The sequence below is a fragment of the Melanerpes formicivorus genome, unplaced genomic scaffold (assembly GCF_026170545.1).
Source record: "Melanerpes formicivorus ecotype bairdi unplaced genomic scaffold, bMelFor1.0.p_v2 SCAF_2, whole genome shotgun sequence".
NCBI lineage: Eukaryota > Metazoa > Chordata > Aves > Piciformes > Picidae > Melanerpes > Melanerpes formicivorus.
Window position 1 is genome coordinate 55,900,847 of NW_027142354.1, and position 22,259 is coordinate 55,923,105.

Below are 22,259 nucleotides of genomic sequence, written 5' to 3' on the forward strand. Positions count from 1 at the left end.
TTGGAAGGGACCTCAAGGATCAGCCAGTTCCAACTGCCCTGCCATGGCCAGGGACACCTCACACTAGATCAGATTGATCAGAGCCACATCCAGCCTGGCTTTAAAACCTCCCAGGGGTGAGGCTTCCATCCCCTCCCTGGGCAACCTGTGCCAATGCCTCACCACCCTCATGGGGAACAATTTCTTCCTAACATCCAATCTGGATCTACCCATCTCTAGTTTTTTCCCACTCCCCCTTATCCTATCATTACCTGACACACTCAATGTCCCTCACCTGCCCACTTTTCCCCCTCAAACCCACAGCACCTGGGCTCTGTTGGAGTCTCCTCCCACCCCAGGTGTAGCCACTTGGCCTCCCCACCCACTCCCCTATTTAATCCCCCCCAGGAAGGGCAGAAGCCCTAAGCTGAGCCCATCTGGGCTGAGGATCCTCCTCTCATCGCTGGTGAGTGCCCCTGGTGCACACTGGGTGATGGTGGTGGTGACTACAAAGGCCGGGGGGCCTGGTGGCCCCCCGGTTGTTAGGGCTATGATTGATGACTCCTCCAGAATCCCCCACGGGTGCTGGCTGGGCCTCCTTACTGAGCTGAGCTCCTCTGGGTGGTACCTTGGTTGGTGAGGGTCTTGCCCCTGGCTCTGGGCTGGGTGCAGGAGTGGTAGTGGTGGAGCAGGAGCTGTTTAGTCATATGAAAGGATGCTAATTGCACTGCTTTTACCTGGAGCCCCCTGAGTGTGCTCTCATCATTCAATAAACCTCTACTCTTGTGCCTCATTGACAGACCATTTTGTCCCCCTCACTGCTTCTGTTCAGAAATAAGGAAGGGGGGGAAGCAATAAGGCATATCTGGAAAATGCATTCACTTATCAGTCAGCTCTGACCAGGAAGCCTTCAGGAAGAGGGGCAGGTTGGAAAGGGAGAATCACTTCTTATGAATCACAAGACAGATGTGAGAAAGAACAGACAGGAAAAAACTGCATCTTTTCCATGTGGTTATGTTTCATGGTGGTAAATACAGAGGGGGGGTGGGCAGGGAGGGGGAAGTTCAAGCTGGCTTGGAAATCTCAGTCACACTTCTGTATAGAAAGAATCACTGAGAAAGGGACATTGTGAGAAGTGAATCCCCATCCTTCATACAGAAACACAGAATTAACCAGGTTGGAAAAGATCTTCAAGATCATCAAGTCCAAACTATCACCCAACACCATCTAATCAACTAAACTGTGGCACCAAGCACCCCATCCAGTCTCTTCTTAAACACCTTCAGTGATGGTGACTCCACCACCTCCCTGGGCAGCACATCCCAATGGCCAATCTCTCTTTCTATGAAGAATTTCTTTCTAACATCCAGCCCAAACCTCCCCAGGTGCAGCTTGAGACTGTGTCCTCTTGTTCTGGTGTTGGTTGCCTGGGAGAAGAGACCAACCCCCACCTGGCTACAACCTCCCTTCAGGTAGTTGTAGAGAGCAATAAGTTCTCCCCTGAGCCTCCTCTTCTCCAGGCTAAGCAACCCCAGCTCCCTCAGCCTCTCCTCACAGGGCTGTGCTCCAAACCCCTCCCCAGCCTCATTGCCCTTCTCTGGACACACTTGAGCAACTCAACATCTTTCTTAAACTGAGGGGCCCAGGCCTGGACACAGTACTTAAGTCTCCCCAGTACTCAGTCCCCACATCCCAGCCTGATTCAATTACTTATTCATGATCTTTCTCACCCTGAGTCACTGGGACACTGTTTTGGCCACAGAACTCCTGCCACAAGCCAGAGCCCAGCACAAAGTGGTGGTGGGGAGTGAAGATGGTTGCCCAAGCAAGAGAAAAGCTGCTGTCAGAAAGCCCCTGGGGATCCTTCCTACTCACTTCCTGCCGCTATCGCAGCCAGAGTTGAGTTGGCAGCCTGGGAGCATAGAGCCAGGCTGGCAGCATCCCTCCTGTGGGGCTGTGGCAACCAGGTTCAATGGCCAGTAAGATGCTTGAGGATATTCAGCCAGGGTAGTGCAGGAAGCAGCATGGGAAGGGGTTCTGGAAAGGCTGCAAAGTATCTCAGGTCCTGCACACAGGCCCCTGTACCTTGTGTAGCGTGGGCAGAGATGCACAACATGCTCATGTGTAGAACAAAGTCAATTTATTTCACAGCAAGGAGCAAAGTAAGAGCTTACATGGTCCCTTGGGTATGAATCCCTCTGATCTTTCTGCTTTGCCTGCCCAGGCAAGGGGTGCACAGACCTCCCCACAATGGGGCAGGTGTGCCAGGAGCCCTGGCTGTCAGCAGGAGCACTGAGTGAAGCCAGCATGTGGGCAGCCGGGCTGGCAGGAGCTGTCCATGCTTCCCTGCCCTGTAAAACCCAGAGGAACCAAACACCCTGTAAAGTTTTCCTACAGTTTCAGCAGGTAACTGGCAGAGGAGCCAGTGCCAGCTGCACAGCTACCATGCAGCCAGGATGGGCTCTGTCACCAGTGTTTTCAGCTGAGTCTCCAAATGCACAACCAGAAGCCACATCCATCTTGCACTGACCCTTGCTTCCCAGCCACCCCAACAGCTGAAAACAACTTTGCCAGGCATTTCCGCTCCTTGCTGCTTGCCAGGGAGGAGACAAGGTCACAAGCAAGTTGTTTCTGGCTGGGCGCATCCTCAAAGTCACACATCTCCCCACTGGTGCCCAGGTGGCCATCCCTATGAGCTCAGTGGGTCGAGAGGAGGCAGTGGGTTCATGCAGTGAGAGCCAGCTGCAGGGGCAGGTGTCTGGGTGTTGGCCCACCCTGGCTCTTGCCCATCTCTTCCCAGCTCTCAGGGTGCCCCATCAGGCTCTGGGGGGAGGCCTGGCACAGGGTCCCATGGCTGTGGCACCCTGCCCAGCAAGCCGGCCGTCCCTCGAAGCCTCACACGATGCCATTGCGTGTGGGGTGAGTCCGTACCCGGTAGATGATGACAGCAGTGGCTGGGCAGAGCACCAGGGCTGTCATGATGAGGATGGTGGCCAGGATGATCAAGACGATGACCCAGACATCCAGGATGTGCTTGGGGAGGGCAGCAGGATCTGCAGGGTCAGGGAAGTCCATCCTGCAAGGGAAAGGCAAGAGGGGTGATGGGACAGCCCCCTCCATCCCTCCGATAGCCAGAGGCTCCCCCGATGCTCCAAGCGCTCAGCTGCTCTGTCCAGGGAGAACCCTGCAGCCGCGTCCAGCCTTGTCTTCCAGCTCCCTTGAGAGGAAAGGGCATTGGTAAAGGCTCCTCTGAGACGGCCCAGGATTTATAGCGCAGCTTTGATGTAGCTGGATGAAAGCCCAAGGTAAAACTTCCCCGGTAATTGCTACTGTCGTTAAAGCAGCTGCTAAGCCAAGCCACAACCGGCCGTCCCGCCGGTCACTCCCGAGCAAGTGATCCGGGAGGGAAACGGCGGGACTAAGGCAGCCGGAGCCCCCTTTGTTTCAGAGGACCCCCGTACCTCCCGCACCCCCGCTCCGTGGTGCTGAGTCACGGTATGAACGGCTTCATTAGCAGCTGGGCTCGGGGCTGCATGGTGACCACCATCATCCCATGGGTCCCGCAGCTGCCCTTCGCCGTGTCGGGGCAGCCCGGTTACGAGAATGCTCCGGGTTGCGTTCCCCCGTCCCGTCCGCAGCCGCCCCAGGCTCCGGCAGCCCCGGGGCGGAAGGGACACAACGAGAGCTCCTGCTGAGGCGGAGAGGAGCCGGCAGCAACCTGCCTGCCCGTCTGCTCGCCCTGCCCGCCCGTGCCCTCCTCCTACCTGCGATGCTGTCCGGCTCCGGCTCGGCGAGAGGCAGCAGCAGGATCTCCGTCGGGGGAGGAAGCCTCCTCCCGGCCCCGCCCGCCCCGTCCCGGCCGCTGGGGGCGGCAGGGGAGGGGGGACGGAAAAGAGAGGAGGGGAAGAGAGAGCAGAGAAAGAAAGGGAGTGAGGCGGCGAGAGGGAGGCGAGGCAGGGCAAGGCAGGACCTTTGTTCAGCACCATAAAGCAAAGCACGCCCCGGCTTGTCCCTCCCATCCCACGACGGGATCTCACTGCGGGAGACCACCTGGAGCCAAACCCGACGGTCTCAAGAGCCAGGGAGGAGGCACATTGTTTTACAGCAAAACAGCTTCATAAAAGGCTTTTCCCCTGCCCCGATTGCCTCCTGCCTCACATGCACCCACTTGCCTCCGAGGCCCCGGGCAAGAGAGAAAAGCAAAACCAGGCAGAGCCTCCCTCCCTGAGACCGCAGCAGCGAGGCACCGGGCAGCAATCCCCAGGGGCTTTGGCAGGGCTGATTTACAGACCTAGGGGCAGAGACCGTCTCTGGGGAGGCGGCAGACCTCAGCCCACCGGCTGGGAATGGCGCTTCCGCTGCCCAGTGGAATATTCCACTCCGCTGGTGATGCCGAAGGGCACAGTCAGCAGCAGCAATTCCTGGCTGGCCCCAGGAAGCGATGTGGGATGCTCTGACGTTCCTGCTGGGACATAAGCCCAGTGTTACCTGGATTGGGACCCATGCATTACACCCTTCACCCCTACCTTTCCTGGGAAAAGCAGTGGTGGAAGCCACTACCCTGTGCTCCCAGGGCACTCCTGACTTCCAGGTACTTCCCAGGCACACAGCTCCCCACTCCTGCACAGGCATCCCAACAGCACATTCCCCTCCAGCTGCTACTGCTGGAGAAAAACCAGATGTGTGTTCTTTCATCCTGAGAGGTGGCAGATCTCTGTGGTTTCCTCACAAGCAAGGAGCAGGCAGAGGCCAGGGGCTGACGCCAGACGCTGTGCAGGGACAGACGTTGTGGGGTGAGCACAAGGGAGTGACATCACAAGCCAGGCCATGACCACGATGGGTGATGTGCCCACAAGGAAACCGGAGGTGGTGTGCTGATGCAAGCTCTGCCCTCTGGACACGCACTGCAGCACAACATCCCCTGACCTCCTGCTCTTCTGCTGATCCTAAGAGATAGAGGAGTTTGCTTTTACCACGATTGCACCTCGGCAATGGTGAGACCAAAAAGAAACCATCTTTGGGGGATGAAGAAGTCTGGCAGCTTGGGGGTTCAGAAGGGAGTGTGGGCAGCAGAGCAACTGTGAACAGAGGCTTGGGGAAATAAAATATGACAAGCACAGGAAAAGGTGGAAAGCTGCTCTGTAGAGGATGACCTGGGAGCCCTGCTGGGCAAGTGAACCATGAGCCAGCAGTGTGCTCTGGTGGCCAAGGCTGGTGCTGTCTTGGGGTGCATTAAGAGTTGGGCCAGCAGGTTGAGGGAGGTTCTTCTCTCCCTTCTACTCTGCTTTAGTGAGGCCACATCTGCAGTACTGGCTCTGGTGCCCCAATTCAAGAGAAACAGGGAACTACTGGAGAGAGTCCAGTGGAGGCTACAAAGATGCTGAGGGCATGAGGGCATGTCTCTTACAAGAAAAGCTAAGAGACCTGAGGCTCTTTAGCCTGGAAAAGAGCAGACTGAGGGGGATATTCCCAATGCTTATGAGTATCTAAAGGGCAGGTGTCAAGAGGTCAGACTATTTTCAATGGTGCCCTGAACATGAGGAAAACAAATCTTTACTATGAGGGAGCTGGAGCATAGGACCAAGAGAGGCTGTAGAGTCTCCTTCTCTGAGATTCCAAACCTGCCTGGATGCAATCCTAGGCAACCTGCTGCAAGTGATCCTATTTTAGCAGGGGTTTGGACTAGATGATCTCCAGAGGTTCCTTCCAACACCTACCATGCTGGGAGTCTCTTAACAGCTCTGAGCTGCATGAAGCAGCCAGGCTCCAGTCCTGCTTTTTAGGAAGCACTTCTTCATGGATAGGGTAATTAGATGCTGAATGGACTGTCCAGGGAGGTGGTGGAGTCACCATCCTTGGATTGGATGTGGCACTTAGTGACACGGTGTAGTCGATGTGGTGGTGTCAGGTCATAGGCTGGACTCGATGATCTCTGAGGTCTATTCCAGCCTCCGTGATTCTGTGATTCCCCTCCCAGCCCATAGGCCCACAGCAGTAAGCATACAGCCAAGACCCCACTGCGGCGCGGGCAGCCACAACGCTCTCCACGCCGTCCCAGGCGCCCACTGCCATTGCGCTACCGGACACGGGAGGGACCACGCGGCGGCAGCCGCCCCAACCCACGGGAGACACGTGGGCGAGGCGGCGCGGTGACGTTTGGCCGTGACGTCTGACGTCGGCGGCGCGGCAGCGTCCGCCCCCCTCCCAAGATGGCGTCGCTGCTGCAGTCGGAGCGAGTGCTGTACTTGGTGCGCGGCGAGAAAGAGATGCGGGCTCCGCTGTCGCAGCTGTACTTCTGCCGCTACTGCAGCGAGCTCCGCTCTCTGGAGTGCGTCTCGCACGAGGTAACGGCGGCCCGGCCGCGCCGCGCCCGCAGACCGGGTGGATGGGGCGGGACGTTGTCTTCTCTGCGCGCAGCGATTGGATGGCTCTCGTGCCCCTCACTCGCTCTTTGCCTTGCTATTGGTCGATGGCCTGGCTATGGGGTGGGCATAGTAGTGCCTCCATGAACGCGGTGATTGACAGTGAGTGCGAAAAGGGGCGGTGCCTTGTGTTGGATTGGCCCTACTTAGCTGTCCGTCGGCGGAGGTCGGGCATGATTGGCCGAGACCTCTATCCGGGGGGCGGGGACTGCTGCGGGAGGAGGCTTCCCTTGGTTGGGATGTGCCCCCCCACCTGCTTGGGGCCCGGCTGGGTGGGAGCCTTCCTTCCATGGGGCCTGGCCTGAGGAGTAGGGACCCTCCTCACCCCTCTATGGGGCTCGGGGAGAGTCGCGGGGATCCCCAGCCCCTCTATTGGCCCCCACCCGAGAAGAGACAAGGCCATCTGTTACCCTTCCGTGGGACCCGGCCGAGGCAGCAGGGCTACTCCCACTGCTCCGTGGGGCCTGGCCAGGGCGGCCTAGAGCACCCTGACACACACCCCTCCCTGTCGGGCCCGGCCGGAGCGGGGTAGAGTCATCCACCGACCGTCATCCCTCTGTGGGGTCTGGCCTTGGGCGAAGGCCGAGCAGGGCCGGGAGCTCCTGCCGCGTTCCCAGGCTCGGGCTGGTGCTGTTTCACGGCGGGAGTGCTGTGCTCGGATGGCCCCCGGGGCTGACTGAGATTTGCTGGATGTGGTGGCAGTCGCAGCAAAGTGCCCTGGCAAGGTCTGAGAACATCATTCTTCTTTTGAGGAAAGCATCAGGGCTGAGAGCATTTGAGTTTATTTCCACTTGGGTGAGCTGGAGCCTTAAGCTGTAGATTATCATCAGTCTGGAGCCATCATCTGCTGGTGTGTGTGGGCTTTCCAGGAGCACTGCTTCACTGCAAAGCAGAGCATGGGCAAGCCTCGGTCCTGGGGCTGCTTCTTTGTCTGTTGTTTCAATTGACTAAATTATTTTGTGACAGCAGCCAGATGCAAAGCATGTTCTGAAACCTGCATCTAACTAGCATAACCACAAGGGCAGAGTAAATGTAAGCATAAGTCACAGAATACATCCAGTGGGAAGAGACCTCAAAGATCATCCAGTCCAACCCTCCACCCAGCACTGAAGGGTCAGTGCTAGGCACCACACTACTTAAACACCTCCAGGGTTGGTGACTCCAGCACTGCCCTGGGCAGATCTATTCCAATGTTTGAGAACCCTTTCAGTGAAGAAACACTTCCTAACATCCAGCCTAAACCTGGCCTGGCACAGCTTGAAACCCATTGCAAACTGAAAAACTGAGCTCTGGTAACTGCAAAAGCTCAACACCCAGTTGTCCTTTCCTGATTTACTAGGCAGAGTGGTTTAATCTACCCCAGTTTAAGAAACCTTCTGACTTAGGTTGTCAAAGATCAAAAGCTGGTTGAAATGGGCTAAAATTTCAGATAACCCAGGGGTGTCTCAAAGCTTTCCTCACCTCACCTGTCTGCTGGCTGACACAAAGCCTTATGAAATGGTGCAGCAGAGGTTCAGGCTGCTGCCAGCATGCTGCCTAGACAGAGGCATGCCATGAAGTGTGATGTGACTGTCTTCTTCATCAGGTGGACTCTCACTACTGCCCCAGCTGCTTGGAAAACATGCCTTCAGCTGAAGCCAAGCTCAAAAAGAATAGGTAAGGCTGCTTTGGCTTTGTCCATCAAGACTGCTTCTTTCAAAGAGCTCCTTCCTCAGCTGACACCTAACTCTTCAAGAACTGCATCACTTCATGTTACCTTTTAGTCTGCTTTGGAGAAGTGTCTCCATGATGTATCTGTCACGTGCTCTTCATGCTTTAGCATTCTTCCTGACCTGTTCTCATAATGCAAAGAACTTCTTAGTATCACCCACTATTTCTCATTGCTGCCATTTTTATGTTGGTTCTGAACCCTTCCTGTTTCCATTTTGATGTTGATTCTGAACCCCTCCTGTTGCCAATTGTATGTTGACTCTGTACCTCTCCTGTTGCCATTTTTATGTTGAGTCTGAACCCCTCCTGTTGCCAATTGTATGTTGACTCTGTACCTCTCCTGTTGCCATTTTTATGTTGAGTCTGAACCCCTCCTGTTGCCATTTTTGTGTTGACTCTGAACTCTTCTGTTGCCATTTGTATGTTGACTCTGAACCCCTCTTGTTGCCATTTGTATGTTGACTCTGAACCCCTCCTGTTGCCATTTGTATGTTGACTCTGAACCCCTCCTGTTGCCATTTGTATGTTGACTCTGAACCCCTCCTGTTGCCTTTTGTATGTTGACTCTGAACCCCTCCTGTTGCCTTTTGTATGTTGACTCTGAACCCCTCCTGTTGCCTTTTGTATGTTGACTCTGAACCCCTCCTGTTGCCTTTTGTATGTTGACTCTGAACCCCTCCTGTTGCCTTTTGTATGTTGACTCTGAACCCCTCCTGTTGCCTTTTGTATGTTGACTCTGAACCCCTCCTGTTGCCTTTTGTATGTTGAGTCTGAACCCCTCCTGTTGCCATTTGTATGTTGAGTCTGAACCCCTCCTGTTGCCATTTGTATGTTGACTCTGAACCCCGCCTGTTTCCTTTTCTGTTGACTCTGAACCACTCCTGTTGCCTTTTTTATGTTGGTTCTGAACCCCTCCTGTTGCCATTTGTGTGTTGACTCTGTACCTCTCCTGTTGCCATTTTGATGTTGACTCTGAACCCCTCCTGTTGCCGTTTGTATGTTGACTCTGAACCCCTCCTGTTGCCACTGATGCCTCTTTTGCCCCTTTTCCCTAATGCTCTTGCAGAAGATGAGAAGCTTAATCTTGGCTTGCTTGTTTGAGAGCCTTTTCCTTGGCCTGAGACCCCTGCCAGAGTGCTGTCTTATACACCTTCCTCTCCACAGGTGTGCCAACTGCTTTGACTGCCCCTGCTGCATGCACACCCTTTCCACACGGGCCACAAGCATTCCTGCTCCACTCCCTGATGACCCAGCCAAGACTACCATGAAGAAAGCTTATTACCTGGCCTGTGGATTCTGCCGCTGGACTTCCCGGGATGTGGGCATGGCAGACAAGTCTGTTGGTAAGTGACAGTCAAAGACAGAAAGCCAAGGAGGGCCAGGAGCCCCATTTGTGTGACAGATCAGTCTGGGGCTATATGATCTGTATGATAATCTGTCTAGGTTTGGAGCACAATGTTTGTTGCTGAAGTCCCGGCTGAGCTGAGCTGAGCTAGTGGAAAGTGTGACCCACTTCTGTGCTCACGTTACCTGACTGTCAAGCAAGAGGCTTTTGTAGTTGGTGTACTCTGCCCACTGCTGAGATCTTGTTTGTGTACCTTGAGAGGCTTTGAAGGCCCTGGGTCTGACAACAAAAGTACCTAATTTATTTTCCATCACTTCTGTTTGCTGAGGCTTATCCCTGAGTTGCTAGTCAGTGTTTGTGCCTGGCTCTTCTCTTCGTGACAGCACTAGGACGGAGCTTTGTTCTGTTGCTTGGTGCATAAGGCATGCAGCTCAGGCTCCCAAAAAGGGGGGGGGGCAAGTAAAGCAAGCAGATCCTCTGACTTCCAGTGTTGGTGTGACTGAAGGTTGGGAGCTGCCAGAGGGACTCCTGCTAAAGTGGCTCAGGTGCTGTCCTGAGTATCTCCAAGAGCAGCTGTTTAAAAACACAACCTGAAAGCTGGTGCAGCACCTTCAGCCCAAACCCGACTGCGAAAAGCTTTCGGGGGTGGGGGTGTATTTGTGAGCCTAAAGGATTGCCATGGGAAGTGTAGCAAACACAGGGAATGCTCTAGTTCATGAATAAAGCCAAGACAGTTGGCTGTTAGGTGTGATTTCTGTGTCATCATGTCTGCAGATCTTCTGCTGAGGACTTGTGTGTTTTCTGTTTCTCGTGCAGCTAGCGGTGGCTGGCAGGAGCCGGAGAATCCTCACGCACAGAGGGTGAGTGAAGGGGGAGGCTGTGCTGAGACACATCAGCTGGAAAGAGCTGTTAGAGGCCCCAGGCCCTTTCAGTCGCTTTTTCTGCATCTATATAATCCTTCAGATACCAGTTCCAGTTCCCAATCTGCAGCTTGACTGAATTCAGTGGAAGGAAGGCCTTTTAGAGGCTCTCCCGTGGATGTGGCAGTAGGAAATCTCCTTTTCAGAAGAAACTCCATTGCAAACATCATATCTGAGGGTGCTCTTAAAGCCACACCAATGAGTATGCTGCATATGTGTGTGAACAGAAGCTGTTTTCCAACCAAGAGTGTGTCTAGGATCTGGAAAACAGAACTGCACCTTTACTACCTTTCCCTGTTGCCACTTAGGGCTCCACTCTAAATGTGAGCAGCCTCCAGAGTTGAGGGGAAGATGCTGTTTCCTCCACTAATCCCAAATTGCTCAGTTTTGGCCACATGACATGCCCTGTCCAGGCACAGCAAAGGCATGAAGAGAGTCTCAGTTGTCTGACTGCAAAGTGAGAATTGGACCCTGCTCTCTGACAGACATTGTTCCCAAAGGAGGGGTGCTTTGTCACCCACACTGTGAGTTAAACCCCACAGGCTTCTTTGGACCCTCCAAACTACAGCTAGTGCTAGGACAGAGGGAAACAAGCAGCAGGAGTTCCAGCTTGTTCACAAACCAATGCTGCAGCAGGTCTGCCATTTAGTTTGAAAAAGAGGAGGCTGAGGGGAGACCTCATCACTCTCTACAGCTACCTGAAAGGGCATTGTGGAGAGGTTGGTGCTGGTCTCACAGGTAATTAGTGATAGATCAAGAGGGAATGGCCTCAAGCTGCACCAGGGTTAGGTTTAGGCTGGACACTAGGAAAAAAATGTTCACAGCAAGAGGGGTCAGACCTTGGAATGTGGTGCCCAGGGAGGTGGTTGAGCCTCCAACCTTGGATGTGTTTAAAGGTCATTTAGATGTGGTGCTTGGGGATATGGTTTAGGAGGGCACCTTGTAGAGCAGGGCCAGTGTTTGGACGTGATGGTCCCAGGGGTCTTTTCCAACCTGAACATTTGTGTGTCTGTGCCTTATTCCCTGCTCACTGGGTAACTGTCCCTTTTCAGCATTTGTTCTTCACTCACTGCGTAACTGGGTCCCTTTATCATCCCTCCAGATCAACAAACTGGTTGAATACTACCAGCAGCTGGCTCAGAAGGAGAAGATCGAGCGGGACCGGAAGAAGCTGGCGCGACGCCGGAACTACGTGCCCCTGGCCTATTCGGTGAGCTGGGAGTGCTGTGCCCTCACAGCAGGAGAAGGGATGCACAGCAGCCTCACATCAGACAGCTGGTAGCACAATGGGGCTGCTTGGCTCTATTTTTGTATTGAGAACAATGTGCTAGGGCACAGGAGTTTCTTTAGAGACAAGTAGTTCTACACCCATGACCGTGTACTCTATCGCCTCTCTGACAGTGCCAGAAGGGTCTGCAGTTGCCATGCCAAGCAGTGTGTTCCCCAGCAGTGAAATGCATTGCAGCTGCAGCCACCCCACCAGTGCTGGTGCAGTGCTGGTGCCATGCCAAGCAGTGTGTTCCCCAGCAGTGAAATGCATTGCAGCTGCAGCCACCCTACCAGTGCTGGTGCCATGCCAAGCAGTGTGTTCCCCAGCAGTGAAATGCATTGCAGCTGCAGCCACCCCACCAGTGCTGGTGCCATGCCAAGCAGTGTGTTCCCCAGCAGTGAAATGCATTGCAGCTGCAGCCACCACACCAATCCCCACACCACACCTGTGGCAGCCCTCTCTGAGCACAGCTGCATCCCACAGCTTGGTAGCACTCCGATCAGCATTGTCTGGCACTTTCCTGCATGAAGTCCTAACTGAAATGAACCTGAGGGTTTGGTTGTGGCCTGGATGACTTGTCACTGGCAGGGAAATGCTGACTTTGTTTAGCTGGGTGCATATGCTTGCTCCTTCTCAATTAACTGTGCTTGCTCTGTGCCCTTGCTTGTGTCTTATGGCTGCGTTTTTTGTCTCCGTTGCTACCTGCTGCTATTTTGGGGGCTCTCCACAGCAACACACTATACACGTAGTGGTAAGTCCTTTCACAGTTTCTGCTGCTGTTTCAAGCTCTCATGGTACCAACTGAAGGGGAGTTACAGGTCCTGCTCTCCACCCTGCCTCAGGGCCTCTGACTTGGCTGTGCCTAGCACAAGCGCAGGTGAAAGCTCACTCGTTAGAGGGTAACATTTGTTACAAACAAAACCCCCTGGGTTTTGTTAGTTTGCAAACAAGGCAATGTCTTTGGGTAAGTAATGTGCATTTGGAAAGCAGGTTTTCACCAAGCTTAGCTGAGACACAACCATCTGTCTGCTTGAGGCAAGTGGCACTGACACTAGTCTGCCCGTCCTTGAAACGTCGCTAGGGAAGGCTGGTGCTTAGATTGCTCCTTTGGGGAGAATTCAGGTTTTGAGTCCTGCCCACAAGGAAGATTTCAGCCTCCAAGCACCCTGAGTAGAGTTCATCTGTTCCTGTCAGTTGGTGGTGCCTGGTGAGGCAGACCTGGATGCACTCCTGTGTGGTCTACCCTAAGTGACCCTGCTTTGGCAGGGGGATTGGACTCGATGATCTCTTGAGGTCCCTTCCAACCTCTAAGGTACTGTGATACCTGTAGGTACTCAGGCTTGTAGGGTCCTGAAGCTTCCAGCTGCTTTGAGCAGTGCTGCAGAGCAATTCAGGAGGATTCATCCCCACTCTGACCCATTTCTCCTGGCAGCTGAGTGCTCTCATTCTGTACTACTTGACATGCAGTTGCTCTGAAGAGAAGATCAAGGGAAAATGTGTCAGTAGTGCAGGCTGGAGATGTAAGAAAAGAGCAAAAGCTTTGCAAGTGGTAGCCACATCCATCTGTCTCTCCCCATCTGCAGTGCAGTGATAGTTGTTTTCTTCTCACTAACAGTTTGAACAGAAAAAAATAATCACAGAATTGTCAGGGCTGGAAGGGACCTCAAGGCTTAGCCAGCTCCAACCCCCCTGCCATGGGCAGGGACACCTCACACTACAGCAGGTTGCTCACAGCCACGTCCAGCCTGGCTGCAAACACCTCCAGGGATGAGGCTTCCACCACCTCCCTGGGCAACCTGTGCCAGTCTCTCACCACCCTCCTGGGGAACAACTTCTTCCTAACATCCAGTCTGAATCTACCCATTTCTATTTTCCATTCCCTCTAGTCCTGTCACTCCCTGACACCCTAAAAACTTCCCTCCCCAGCTTTCTTGTAGCCCGTTTCAGATACTGGAAGGCCCCAATTAGGTCTCCTCAGAGCCTTCTCTTCTCCAGACTGAACAGCCCCAACTCTCTCAGTCTGTCCTCATAGCAGAGCAGCTCCAGTCCTCTGATCATCCTCATGGCCCTTCTCTGGACATGTCCCAGCACCTCCAGATCCTTCCTGTACTAGGGGCTCCAGAACTGGAGGCAGTACTCCAGGTGGGGTCTCAGCAGAGTGGAGTAGAGGGGGAGGATCACCTCCCTCGACCTGCCGGCTGTGCTTCTTTGATGCGTAGCCATCTCGGGCGTAGTGCACTGAAGACCTCTCCCTTTTTGCTTTCCTTTGCTTGTCTCCCTATGCTTGTCATGCATCTTAAAGAATGAGTTTACAGTGGGTCTCTTTGCCCTGGCAGGAAGCAGACCTGAAGCTGAGAGCTCTGTTTTTTTCCCTTGTAGGACAAATACGGCCTTGGAACCAGGCTTCAGCGGCAGAGGCCCGGAGCACCCATCAGTGCCCTCGCTGGACTCTCGTGAGTCTTGGGGCTGGGATTACCTCTGTGGGAAGGGCAGGAGATGCAGGCAAGAGAGAGCAAAGCAGTTTCAGGAAGATGATGAACATAGCAGCGAAAGGAGCTTTCTTCTTTGGAGCTTTAGGGAGGTGTCAAGTCCTCAGGCGCCTGTGTGGCATCAGCTCCAGGTGTTTTGCTTTCTCCTAACAAAAACAAGTGACTGCTCAGGTCCTTGTGCAGTGTTAACTGTTGTGATCTCAGCTCTTCTGTGCTGTGATGCAGTTGCTGCTGTTGCTGTCTGTCAGAGCACACCTGCTGTGTTTTATAACCAGGTTGTCCCTCACTTCCTTTCAGCCTGAAGGAAGGAGAGGACCAGAAGGAGATCAAGATTGAGCCAGCTGATGCAGTGGAAGAAGTGGAACCTCTTCCTGAGGATTACTACACAAGACCAATCAATCTGACAGAAGGTAACCCCGTCACATTCTGTCCCTGTTTTGCCCTTCCTTTTTTATGATGTTGGGCAGTGCCTGCAAGCTTGCCCCTGGGCTTCCCTGATGACCTGAGATTTGAGTCATTGTTATGCTGGGATTGAAATGGTGGCAAAATTGGTGACTTTGCCATGGTGACTTTTGAATGCAGCCTCAGCTTTGTGTGGTACATGGAAAGCTCAGAGCCAGATATGTCAGGCTCTGTTCTTTTCATTTTCTGGCTGACCTGAATTTCTCTGCATGTGAAGTGTCAGGTTTTGAAGGGAGAGAAGAGCTGAAGTCTCTTATCAGATCATAGCAGGAAATAAGGAAGTGGCTGAGCTGCTGGGGAGTTTGAACCCAAACTGACCTGTTAAGTAGCAATTTTGTATTCCTTTGACATCACTTGGGAAGAGCTTGCATGCACTTGCCAGTTAACTTAGCTGGCTCCTGATTTGAGCAGCCAGTGTTGCAGGTTGGTCAGTGAAGCTTGGGAGCAAAGGGGAGAAGCCAGCAGGCCTAGGAAATGATGTGGCCTTGCTGCTGAGGTGACTCTATGTAGGACAGATGTGCTTGGGAGTCCTGCAGGCTGATAGCCTGCTGATTTTAATTGCTGCATGAATGCTTTGGGGAAAGGGCTGGATCATCTTGGCCTGCCTTTCTCAGGAGACTGGCAGCATTGTGTGAGTGTGATGCTGGTAAAGAAGACATCTTCCTTGATTCCCCGCAGCGGGGCAGAGGCTGCCAGGTGGCTCACTGCCTCTTAGGCACTGGGAACAGTCAGGAGCCAGTTTTTTTTCAGAGAAGCCCATGGGAAGTTGGCTGCTGGAGTTCCTTGCCTCAGGAACTATGTGGGCACTAATTCAGTTCTGCAGGCTGCTTGCTGAGAAGCTGTACATTGTACTCCTGCAGCACCCAGCTGGGAGGCTGACAAAGCTGTGGAAACCCATTTGCCCTTGGAGGGAACAGAACTTATTTTCTAGATGATTGCAAAATTCTGTTTCCACCCCAGCTGAGCTTTGAATAGGGATCAGGGTCCCTTATTTCTGCAGGGCTGGCACTGGTGTTGCTCTCCTGTTACAGTGCCCAGTCAGGGCAGCCTTTCATACAGCTGCTACCTTCCGCTCATTCACTGCCAGAAGCAGTCAGACTTGCCAGTGGCTTCTGAATTGTTGCACATAGATGAAATGGCCAAGAAGGCCAATAGCATCCTGGCCTGCATCAGGAATAGTGTAGCCAGCAGGAACAGGGAAGTCATTCTGCCCCTGTACTCAGCAAAAGGTTAGGCCACACCTTGAGTCCTGTGTCCAGTTCTGGGCCCCTCACTTTGTGGAGGATATTGAGACATTTGAACATGTCCAGAGAAGGGCAATGAGTCTGGGGAGGGGTCTGGAGCACAGCCCTGTGAGGAGAGGCTGAGGGAGCTGGGATTGCTTAGCCTGGAGAAAAGGAGTCTCAGGGGAGACCTTCTTGCTCTCTACAACTGCCTAGAAGGAGGTTGTAGCCAGGTGGGGGTTGGTCTCTTCTCCCAGGCAACCAGCACCAGAACAAGAGGACACAGTCTCAAGCTGTGCCAGAGGAGGTTTAGGCTGGAGGTGAGGAGAAAGTTCTTCACAGAAAGAGAGACTGGCCATTGGAATGTGCTGCCCAGGGAGGTGGTGGAGTCCCCATCCCTGGAGGTGTTCAAGAGGGGATTGGAGGTGACACTTGGAGCCATGGTTTAGTAGTCATGAGGTGTTGGGTGACAGGCTGGACTTGATGATCTCTGAGGCCTTTCCCAACCTTATTGATTCTGTGATTCTCAGAGGTTGTGTGCACTGCACTCAGGCAGCACATCCCCCAGTCTAGCTGGGGCTGCAGTGCCAGAGCCATGCCTCTGTCTTGCTTTCTGTCGTGTGCCCAGTGACGACGCTGCGCCAGCGCCTGCTGCAGCCTGACTTCCAGCCCATCTGCGCCTCCCAGCTCTACCCACGCCACAAGCACCTCCTCATCAAACGCTCCCTGCGCTGCCGGGTAGGTCATCAAAGACACAAGAGCTGGAGGGTTGTGGCCAGCACTGGCTTCCCCACCTCCAGAGAGACAGGGAACCGCTGGAGAAGATCCACCAGGGGGCTACGAGGACGATTAAGGGAATGGAACAGCTCGCTTACGAGGCGAGGGGGAGACACCTAGGGGTTGTTCAGCCTGGGGAAGAGGAGGCTGAGAGGGGATCTGATCAGTGTTGACATATATCTTAAGTGTGGGTGTCAAGAGGATGGGGCCAGTCTCTTTTCACTGATTCCCAGTGATAGGATGAGGAGTGGATGCAAACTGGAGCACAGGATGTTCTGCCTCAACAGGAGTGTCTGGGTCCAGAAGTTGGGAAGGAGACCTGGTTGGTTTTGAACATTCCCTTGAGTGAAATTAAGGCACAAATGAGGCACAAATGTATCAAGACAAGACTATTTATTAAAGAGAGAGAGGATGGAGCAAACAACAGACAAAGAGAGGTCTTGAGCACAAGCCCTGTGAGGAGAGGCTGAGGGAGCTGAGGTTGTTTAGCCTGGAGTAGAGGAGGCTCAGGGGAGACCTTACTGCTCTCTACAACTGCCTGAAAGGAGGCTGTAGCCAGGTGGGGGTTGGTCTGTTCTCCCAAGCAACCAGTGGTAGATGGAGAGGACAGAGTCTCAAGCTGCACCATGGAAGTTCAGGCTGGAGGTGAGGAGAAAGTTCTTCCCAGAAATTGGAATGTGCTGCCCAGGGAGGTGGTGGAGTCACCATCCCTGGAGGTGTTCAAAAAAAGGATTGGATGTGGCACTTGGAGCCATGGTTTAGTTGTCAGGAGGTGTTGGATGTTAGGTAATAGGTTGGACTTGATGATCTCTGAGGTCTTTTCCAACCTGGTTGATTCTGTGAAAAGGGAGTGAGACAATGGAGAAAGAGAGAGCAGGAGAGAGAGTTACCATCCCATGATCCATCTTTGGTGGGGGGAGAGACATCCTGGGCTGCTGCCTCCAGCCTGGGATGTCCTCAGTGATGCTTCCCCCCAGTAAGCTGGCATAGCCCAGGGCTTCTATTATGTTTGTGCTGCTGGCTGTGACATTTTTGTCTTCACTGTTAGAGGCCAGTAATGCTGTGGTTGGTGGCAGAGTTCTTGCAGCTCTGATTCACCAGTTTGTGACTGCACACTGGCTTTGGGTGCTGACTGAAACATCCTTTGTCTTTAGAAATGTGAGCATAACCTGAGCAAACCAGAATTCAATCCAACATCTATCAAATTCAAGATCCAGCTGGTTGCTGTGTAAGTAAAAGAAGGGCTTGGGGAGGACTTGGGTCATGCTTAGTTGCTGCCTTCTGTTTTCATGTCTTTTGTGCTCTTGATCTGACCTCTTGGCACCTCTCAGGATGGTGCAGTCACCCTTCCAATGCATTCAGCTTCTCTGTAGTAGGTTTGCTTCCTCATCTGCTAAGAAGTTTGCTGAAGATTTCAGCAGTCTGAAAAGACCTTGCAGGCTGTGCCAGCCCCACAGAAGTTTGTAGGATTAGGCTTCTGTTTCCTGTAAGCTGAGCTGTAACAGCGTTGACCAAGTTAGCTTCAGGCCGTGGGTCGCACAGCAGCACAATCCATCACGCTCCTTTGCTTTCTTCTCCTTGCAGTAACTATATCCCTGAAGTCAGAATCATGTCTATTCCCAACCTGCGCTACATGAAGGTCAGTAGTCTCTTCCCCATGTGGCTGGGGGGGAGCCACAGCTGGGAGGTGTGGCTGTGGCACCTTTCTGGCAGGTGACACGGTGCAGTGATTGTTCCCCAAGGGTTTCGCTTACTCCCTTCGGAGAGGGTGCGGGCTTTGGGGGCGTGGTTGGAAGAACACTGCATGTAGATTACCACCTCCTGTGACCTCTGGCATCACAAGCACATGCCACTAGCTGAGCAACCCAAGGTGTGGAGTTGGGATCTTGGCTGGCTTCCAAGGATTTGTATTTCCTGTATTAAGGAGGAGTGCTGCGTGGCACCGGCGCCTGCCTTGGGGACTTAGGGTGTTTGCTCTCCGTCCCTGGAGAAATGCCCTTTTGGAACAGCAACAGAAGATGGAGGTGCTAACAGTAATGATGAATTTTAGGTTAATTGCTTCTTGAACTGTGATTCTTGAATCTCCCCAGGAGAGCCAAGTCCTTCTGACTCTGACCAACCCAGTGGAGAACATCACACATGTCACACTGCTGGAGTGCGAGGAGGGAGACCCTGACAACATCAACAGCACTGCCAAGGTACTGTACCCTCCTGGGGTGTGAGCCCAGGCCTCTCCCAAGGCTTCCCACTCCCCTTTACCCTTCCATATGTCCTTCAGTCCCTGCTGGCTTTGTTGAATTTTCCTCCTTGGAGCTTAAATAACTGTCACCAATGTAAACATCAGAACATAAAGGGTCTTGACATTCAAAGCCCATTGAGACCCAGAAGCCAAGGGCTGAGTACCCAGCTCCACTGGTGCAGTGGTAACCAGCTGGTACTGGAGTGGAGGAAAGACAGGAGAAATCAGTTCTCTGTTAAACCATAGTTTAACAGGGTTAAACATAGTTTAACCAGGGGAGGGCTCTCTCCTGCTCCCAGTGTAGGTGACAATCACTGCTGAGAGGCTTCTCCTCTTCATCCTCTGCTTCAGGTGGCAGTTCCTCCCAAGGAGCTTATTCTGGCTGGCAAAGATGCTGCAGCAGAATATGATGAGCTGGCAGAGCCTCAAGACTTCCAGGACGACCCTGAGTGAGTGTTGTCTGTCCTGTGGGGATCCTGTCCCTTTGAATCTTGGCACTTCAACCAAGTAACTCCCTCTCCTCTCTCCTTCACCACCTTGTGGGGTTTTCTGCAGGTTTTATTGGGAGGATGTGAGAGGTGTTTGGGAGGGGAGTCAGAGCTCAGCAATGCAAATCTCTCTGCTGTTTGTGCCTTAGGCTATTCAGGAGATGCTTGTTCCCTGTGAGGCAAGTGTGCTGTTGCAGCAGTTGACTTATAGGTGGTAGCACTCCTTCTCTCCAGGAATGCTCTGTGTAATCCTTTCTTTTGTGTGGTGAAGGCTCCCAGTAGGGGTAAGAACTGCACAGTAGGTGTGTGATAGAGTTGCCTTCAGAGTATGTTCTGCAGCCTTATGCAGAGCAACTGCAGGTGTAAACTGTGGCCCTTCTCTGCTGCACTGCTGGATACATAATGCCATGGCCCAGGCTTGTTCTGTCAGAGGGATGTGCCAGCAGCTGTCAGCACAGAGGGAGGTGCCCACATCCTGGTGGTGAGGCAGGAGGGGCTGCGAGTCCCCCACAGAAAGAGCAGCAGGGAGCAAGCTACACACCAGGACAGCTCGTTCTAGCAGGGCGTAGTCAGCCATAAACCGAGCATCCCTGTTCTGGGGTGTTGGAACAAATTAGCTCAATTGTTGGACTTGATCATCTGGGAGGTCTTTGCCCAAGCCAAACAATTCTGTGATTCTTACATCTCTCACGAGCATTGTTTGAGGACTTGGCTGACCCAGCCTGCCTTTGTTCTCCGCTTCGCAGCGTTATCGCCTTCAGAAAAGCCAACAAGGTTGGAGTGTTCATCAAGGTCACCCCCCAGAAAGAAGAGGGTGAGGTGACCGTGAGTTTCAAGATGAAACACGAGTTCAAGAACCTGGCTGCTCCCATCCGGCCCAGCGAGGAGGGCGAGCACCCCTCTGAGGTCATCTGGCTCACCCACCACGTGGAGCTCAGCCTCGGCCCGCTGCTCCCGTAGACGCTGCCCGCGCTGCGGCCCCGAGGGCTGGCTGCAGGATGGGCTGGCACAGCCAAGACAGCACCTGCTGGAACCTCCTGCCAGAGCTCCTTTGTGATGTGTGGGTGTGTGCCACGGGCCGCCGGAGGCGGCTGAGGGTGCCGTGCTTCGGGATGGTTTGTTCTCTCTCCTTGTCCTAGTGCCCACTAACTACTGCTCTGCTTCCCCACGCTGCCACGGGCTAGTTTAACTTGCAGCACGTCTTCTGGCACACAGAAAGGTCTCCCTTTCTCCACACCTGTACCACACCTGCCTGAATTTGGTTTGGTCAACAGAAAAGAACCCATAACTGGTTTACCTCCCTGCCAGCCCACAAACCTGATGTCGCACACAGGGTAGCGAACTGCTTCCTTTTCACAAGGAGCTGTGCCCTTCCAGAGCAAGCAGTCTGGGAGGTGGCCATGGCTGCTGCCTTGTGGGCAGGCTGTTGGCAGCACCACGATGCTTTCTCTTGGTTTTCTGCTTCCTCATAGGATACCTCAGCTGTGGGTGCTCAGGATGTACGACCCTGCCCCTCTTGCTTAGCCGAGGTGACAGGTTCTCACACCTTTGTGTTCTCACAAAGGAAGTGATCAGTTTGCCTTTCAACTCCAAATGTAGTGTACTGTAGTGTTCCTGGGTTTGACTGGCAGCAGAGCCCACCCGTGTTTCAGGGGAACGTGGCTGCATGATGCATTGTGAGCTGAGAGTTCAGGCTCTGCTACAGCTCTTGGCTGGGGCAGGGATGCTCTGGAGAAGCTGCTTGGCAGTGTTCAGCTCAACTCACCTGTGTTGCTAGGGGTAGTGACCAGAGTATGAAACCTGGAAAGTGAAGATTAGATCTGGCATACTTCAGGCTGTAGAGGCTGTTTAGGTTCATTCTCTTTTTCCAGGTAGGGCGGGTGGGATGGGGCTGTAAAGTTGGGAAGACAGCTACATGTTAACTGGCATGCACTGTACCCTATGGTGGTCTCTCCAGGGTGTAATTTGCCTGTAGTCCAAGCTAAAATAAGTGATTAAAAGCAGTGTATCTAGGATACTGAATTACCAGTAACCACATAGCTCAGTGCAGGCAGGCAAGATCACTGTTCCTGCAGAGCATTCCCAGTTCAGACACTGACATTTGTTAAGCATTTCTGGTGGGCTTTGCTGTGCTGGGAAAGGTTTGTGAACCCCAGTCAGCCGTGGCCGTGCTGCTCAAAACAGCTGTGCCACGCTTCTGCCAGCCTGGAGCTGCGAATCCTCTGCAGGGGCAGAGGGAATAGGGCTGCCTGCTCTGCTCTTGGGGGGTAGGTGATGGTGCAGCACCCAAAAGCATGAGAGGCCTGCTGGGGTGTGCCCGGGGAGCACATGCCTTAAGCCCAGTCCCGCGGCAGGTCTCCCAAGCGGTGAGGCATCACGTTTACAACCTCACGTAGGTTACACACAGATGTACAGCATGACTTTGAGAGTTGTACTTCATAGTTAATGTCTAGTGCTAGTGCCTGCTGCAGCTTTGCCTGTCCAGATAACACAGCACTTAAACCTCTGGCTGTGACTTCTCTTCAGTAGCCAAAACAGCTGCCACACTAAGAGGGCAGAGAGCCTTCCAGGGGTGCGCTGGTGGCTGTCCCCTGCACTGGGCCTGCTCTCTCTCACTGAAAACAAGGCAGCCCGTGACATTTAGGGTGTTCTAAACAGTCTCTCTAGCCCGGTGAATTGTTCCTCCCTTCCTCTAGGTGCTTGTAGGCGATAGGAAAGGTGTCGGCGTGTCCCTGCTCTGTCCTCTATCCATGCTCCCTGGGGCGCTTGCCCCTTCCCCACTGTTGCCTTATAAGCTGCTTGACGTCGTGTAGTGACCTCCAATAAAGCAAACGTGGCTCTCGGAGTCTGTGCGCTGCTTTTTTGTGCTGTTTTCTTTTCACGCTGCTATTCGTTAGACAATAATGATGTAAAAGGAAAAACCAAAACAACCAAG

General features: G+C 53.4%; 2 protein-coding genes across 4 annotated transcripts; one reads left to right on the forward strand and one right to left on the reverse strand.

The window, feature by feature from the left end:
- Positions 1 to 2,102: 2,102 nt before the first annotated feature.
- SMIM3 (small integral membrane protein 3) lies at positions 2,103 to 4,719 on the reverse strand. Of its 2 annotated transcripts, none has more exons than XM_068162132.1 (2): positions 3,744 to 4,719; positions 2,103 to 3,055 (listed from the first exon to the last, which is right to left on the reverse strand). In XM_068162132.1, exon 2 carries the CDS (start codon positions 3,052 to 3,054, stop codon positions 2,875 to 2,877), a length of 180 nt encoding a protein of 59 aa, XP_068018233.1. In that variant the 5' UTR covers position 3,055; positions 3,744 to 4,719; the 3' UTR covers positions 2,103 to 2,874. The 2 variants fall into 2 exon arrangements, with proteins under 2 accessions (XP_068018233.1, XP_068018241.1); XM_068162140.1 differs by lacking the exon at positions 3,744 to 4,719 and adding an exon at positions 3,441 to 3,727.
- Positions 4,720 to 6,154: 1,435 nt separating this feature from the next.
- Positions 6,155 to 22,169, forward strand: DCTN4 (dynactin subunit 4). 2 transcript variants are annotated; one of them, XM_068162154.1, is made up of 14 exons: positions 6,155 to 6,323; positions 7,987 to 8,057; positions 9,276 to 9,454; positions 10,273 to 10,316; positions 11,479 to 11,586; positions 12,377 to 12,397; positions 14,026 to 14,099; positions 14,433 to 14,545; positions 16,449 to 16,558; positions 17,752 to 17,825; positions 18,182 to 18,236; positions 18,688 to 18,795; positions 19,188 to 19,285; positions 20,071 to 22,169. In XM_068162154.1, exons 1-14 carry the CDS (start codon positions 6,189 to 6,191, stop codon positions 20,282 to 20,284), a joined length of 1,404 nt encoding a protein of 467 aa, XP_068018255.1. In that variant the 5' UTR covers positions 6,155 to 6,188; the 3' UTR covers positions 20,285 to 22,169. The 2 variants fall into 2 exon arrangements, with proteins under 2 accessions (XP_068018255.1, XP_068018265.1); XM_068162164.1 differs by lacking the exon at positions 12,377 to 12,397.
- Positions 22,170 to 22,259: the final 90 nt, after the last annotated feature.

Excerpts from the sequence above, each read along its gene's own strand:
- DCTN4 (XM_068162154.1), top strand. The coding sequence starts at position 6,189 with ATGGCGTCGCTGCTGCAGTCGGAGCGAGTGCTGTACTTGGTGCGCGGC. Across the intron at positions 9,455-10,272 it reads CATGGCAGACAAGTCTGTTG|CTAGCGGTGGCTGGCAGGAG; the intron begins GTAAGTGACAGT and ends TTTCTCGTGCAG. Across the intron at positions 16,559-17,751 it reads AACGCTCCCTGCGCTGCCGG|AAATGTGAGCATAACCTGAG; the intron begins GTAGGTCATCAA and ends CTTTGTCTTTAG.
- SMIM3 (XM_068162132.1), bottom strand. The coding sequence starts at position 3,054 with ATGGACTTCCCTGACCCTGCAGATCCTGCTGCCCTCCCCAAGCACATC.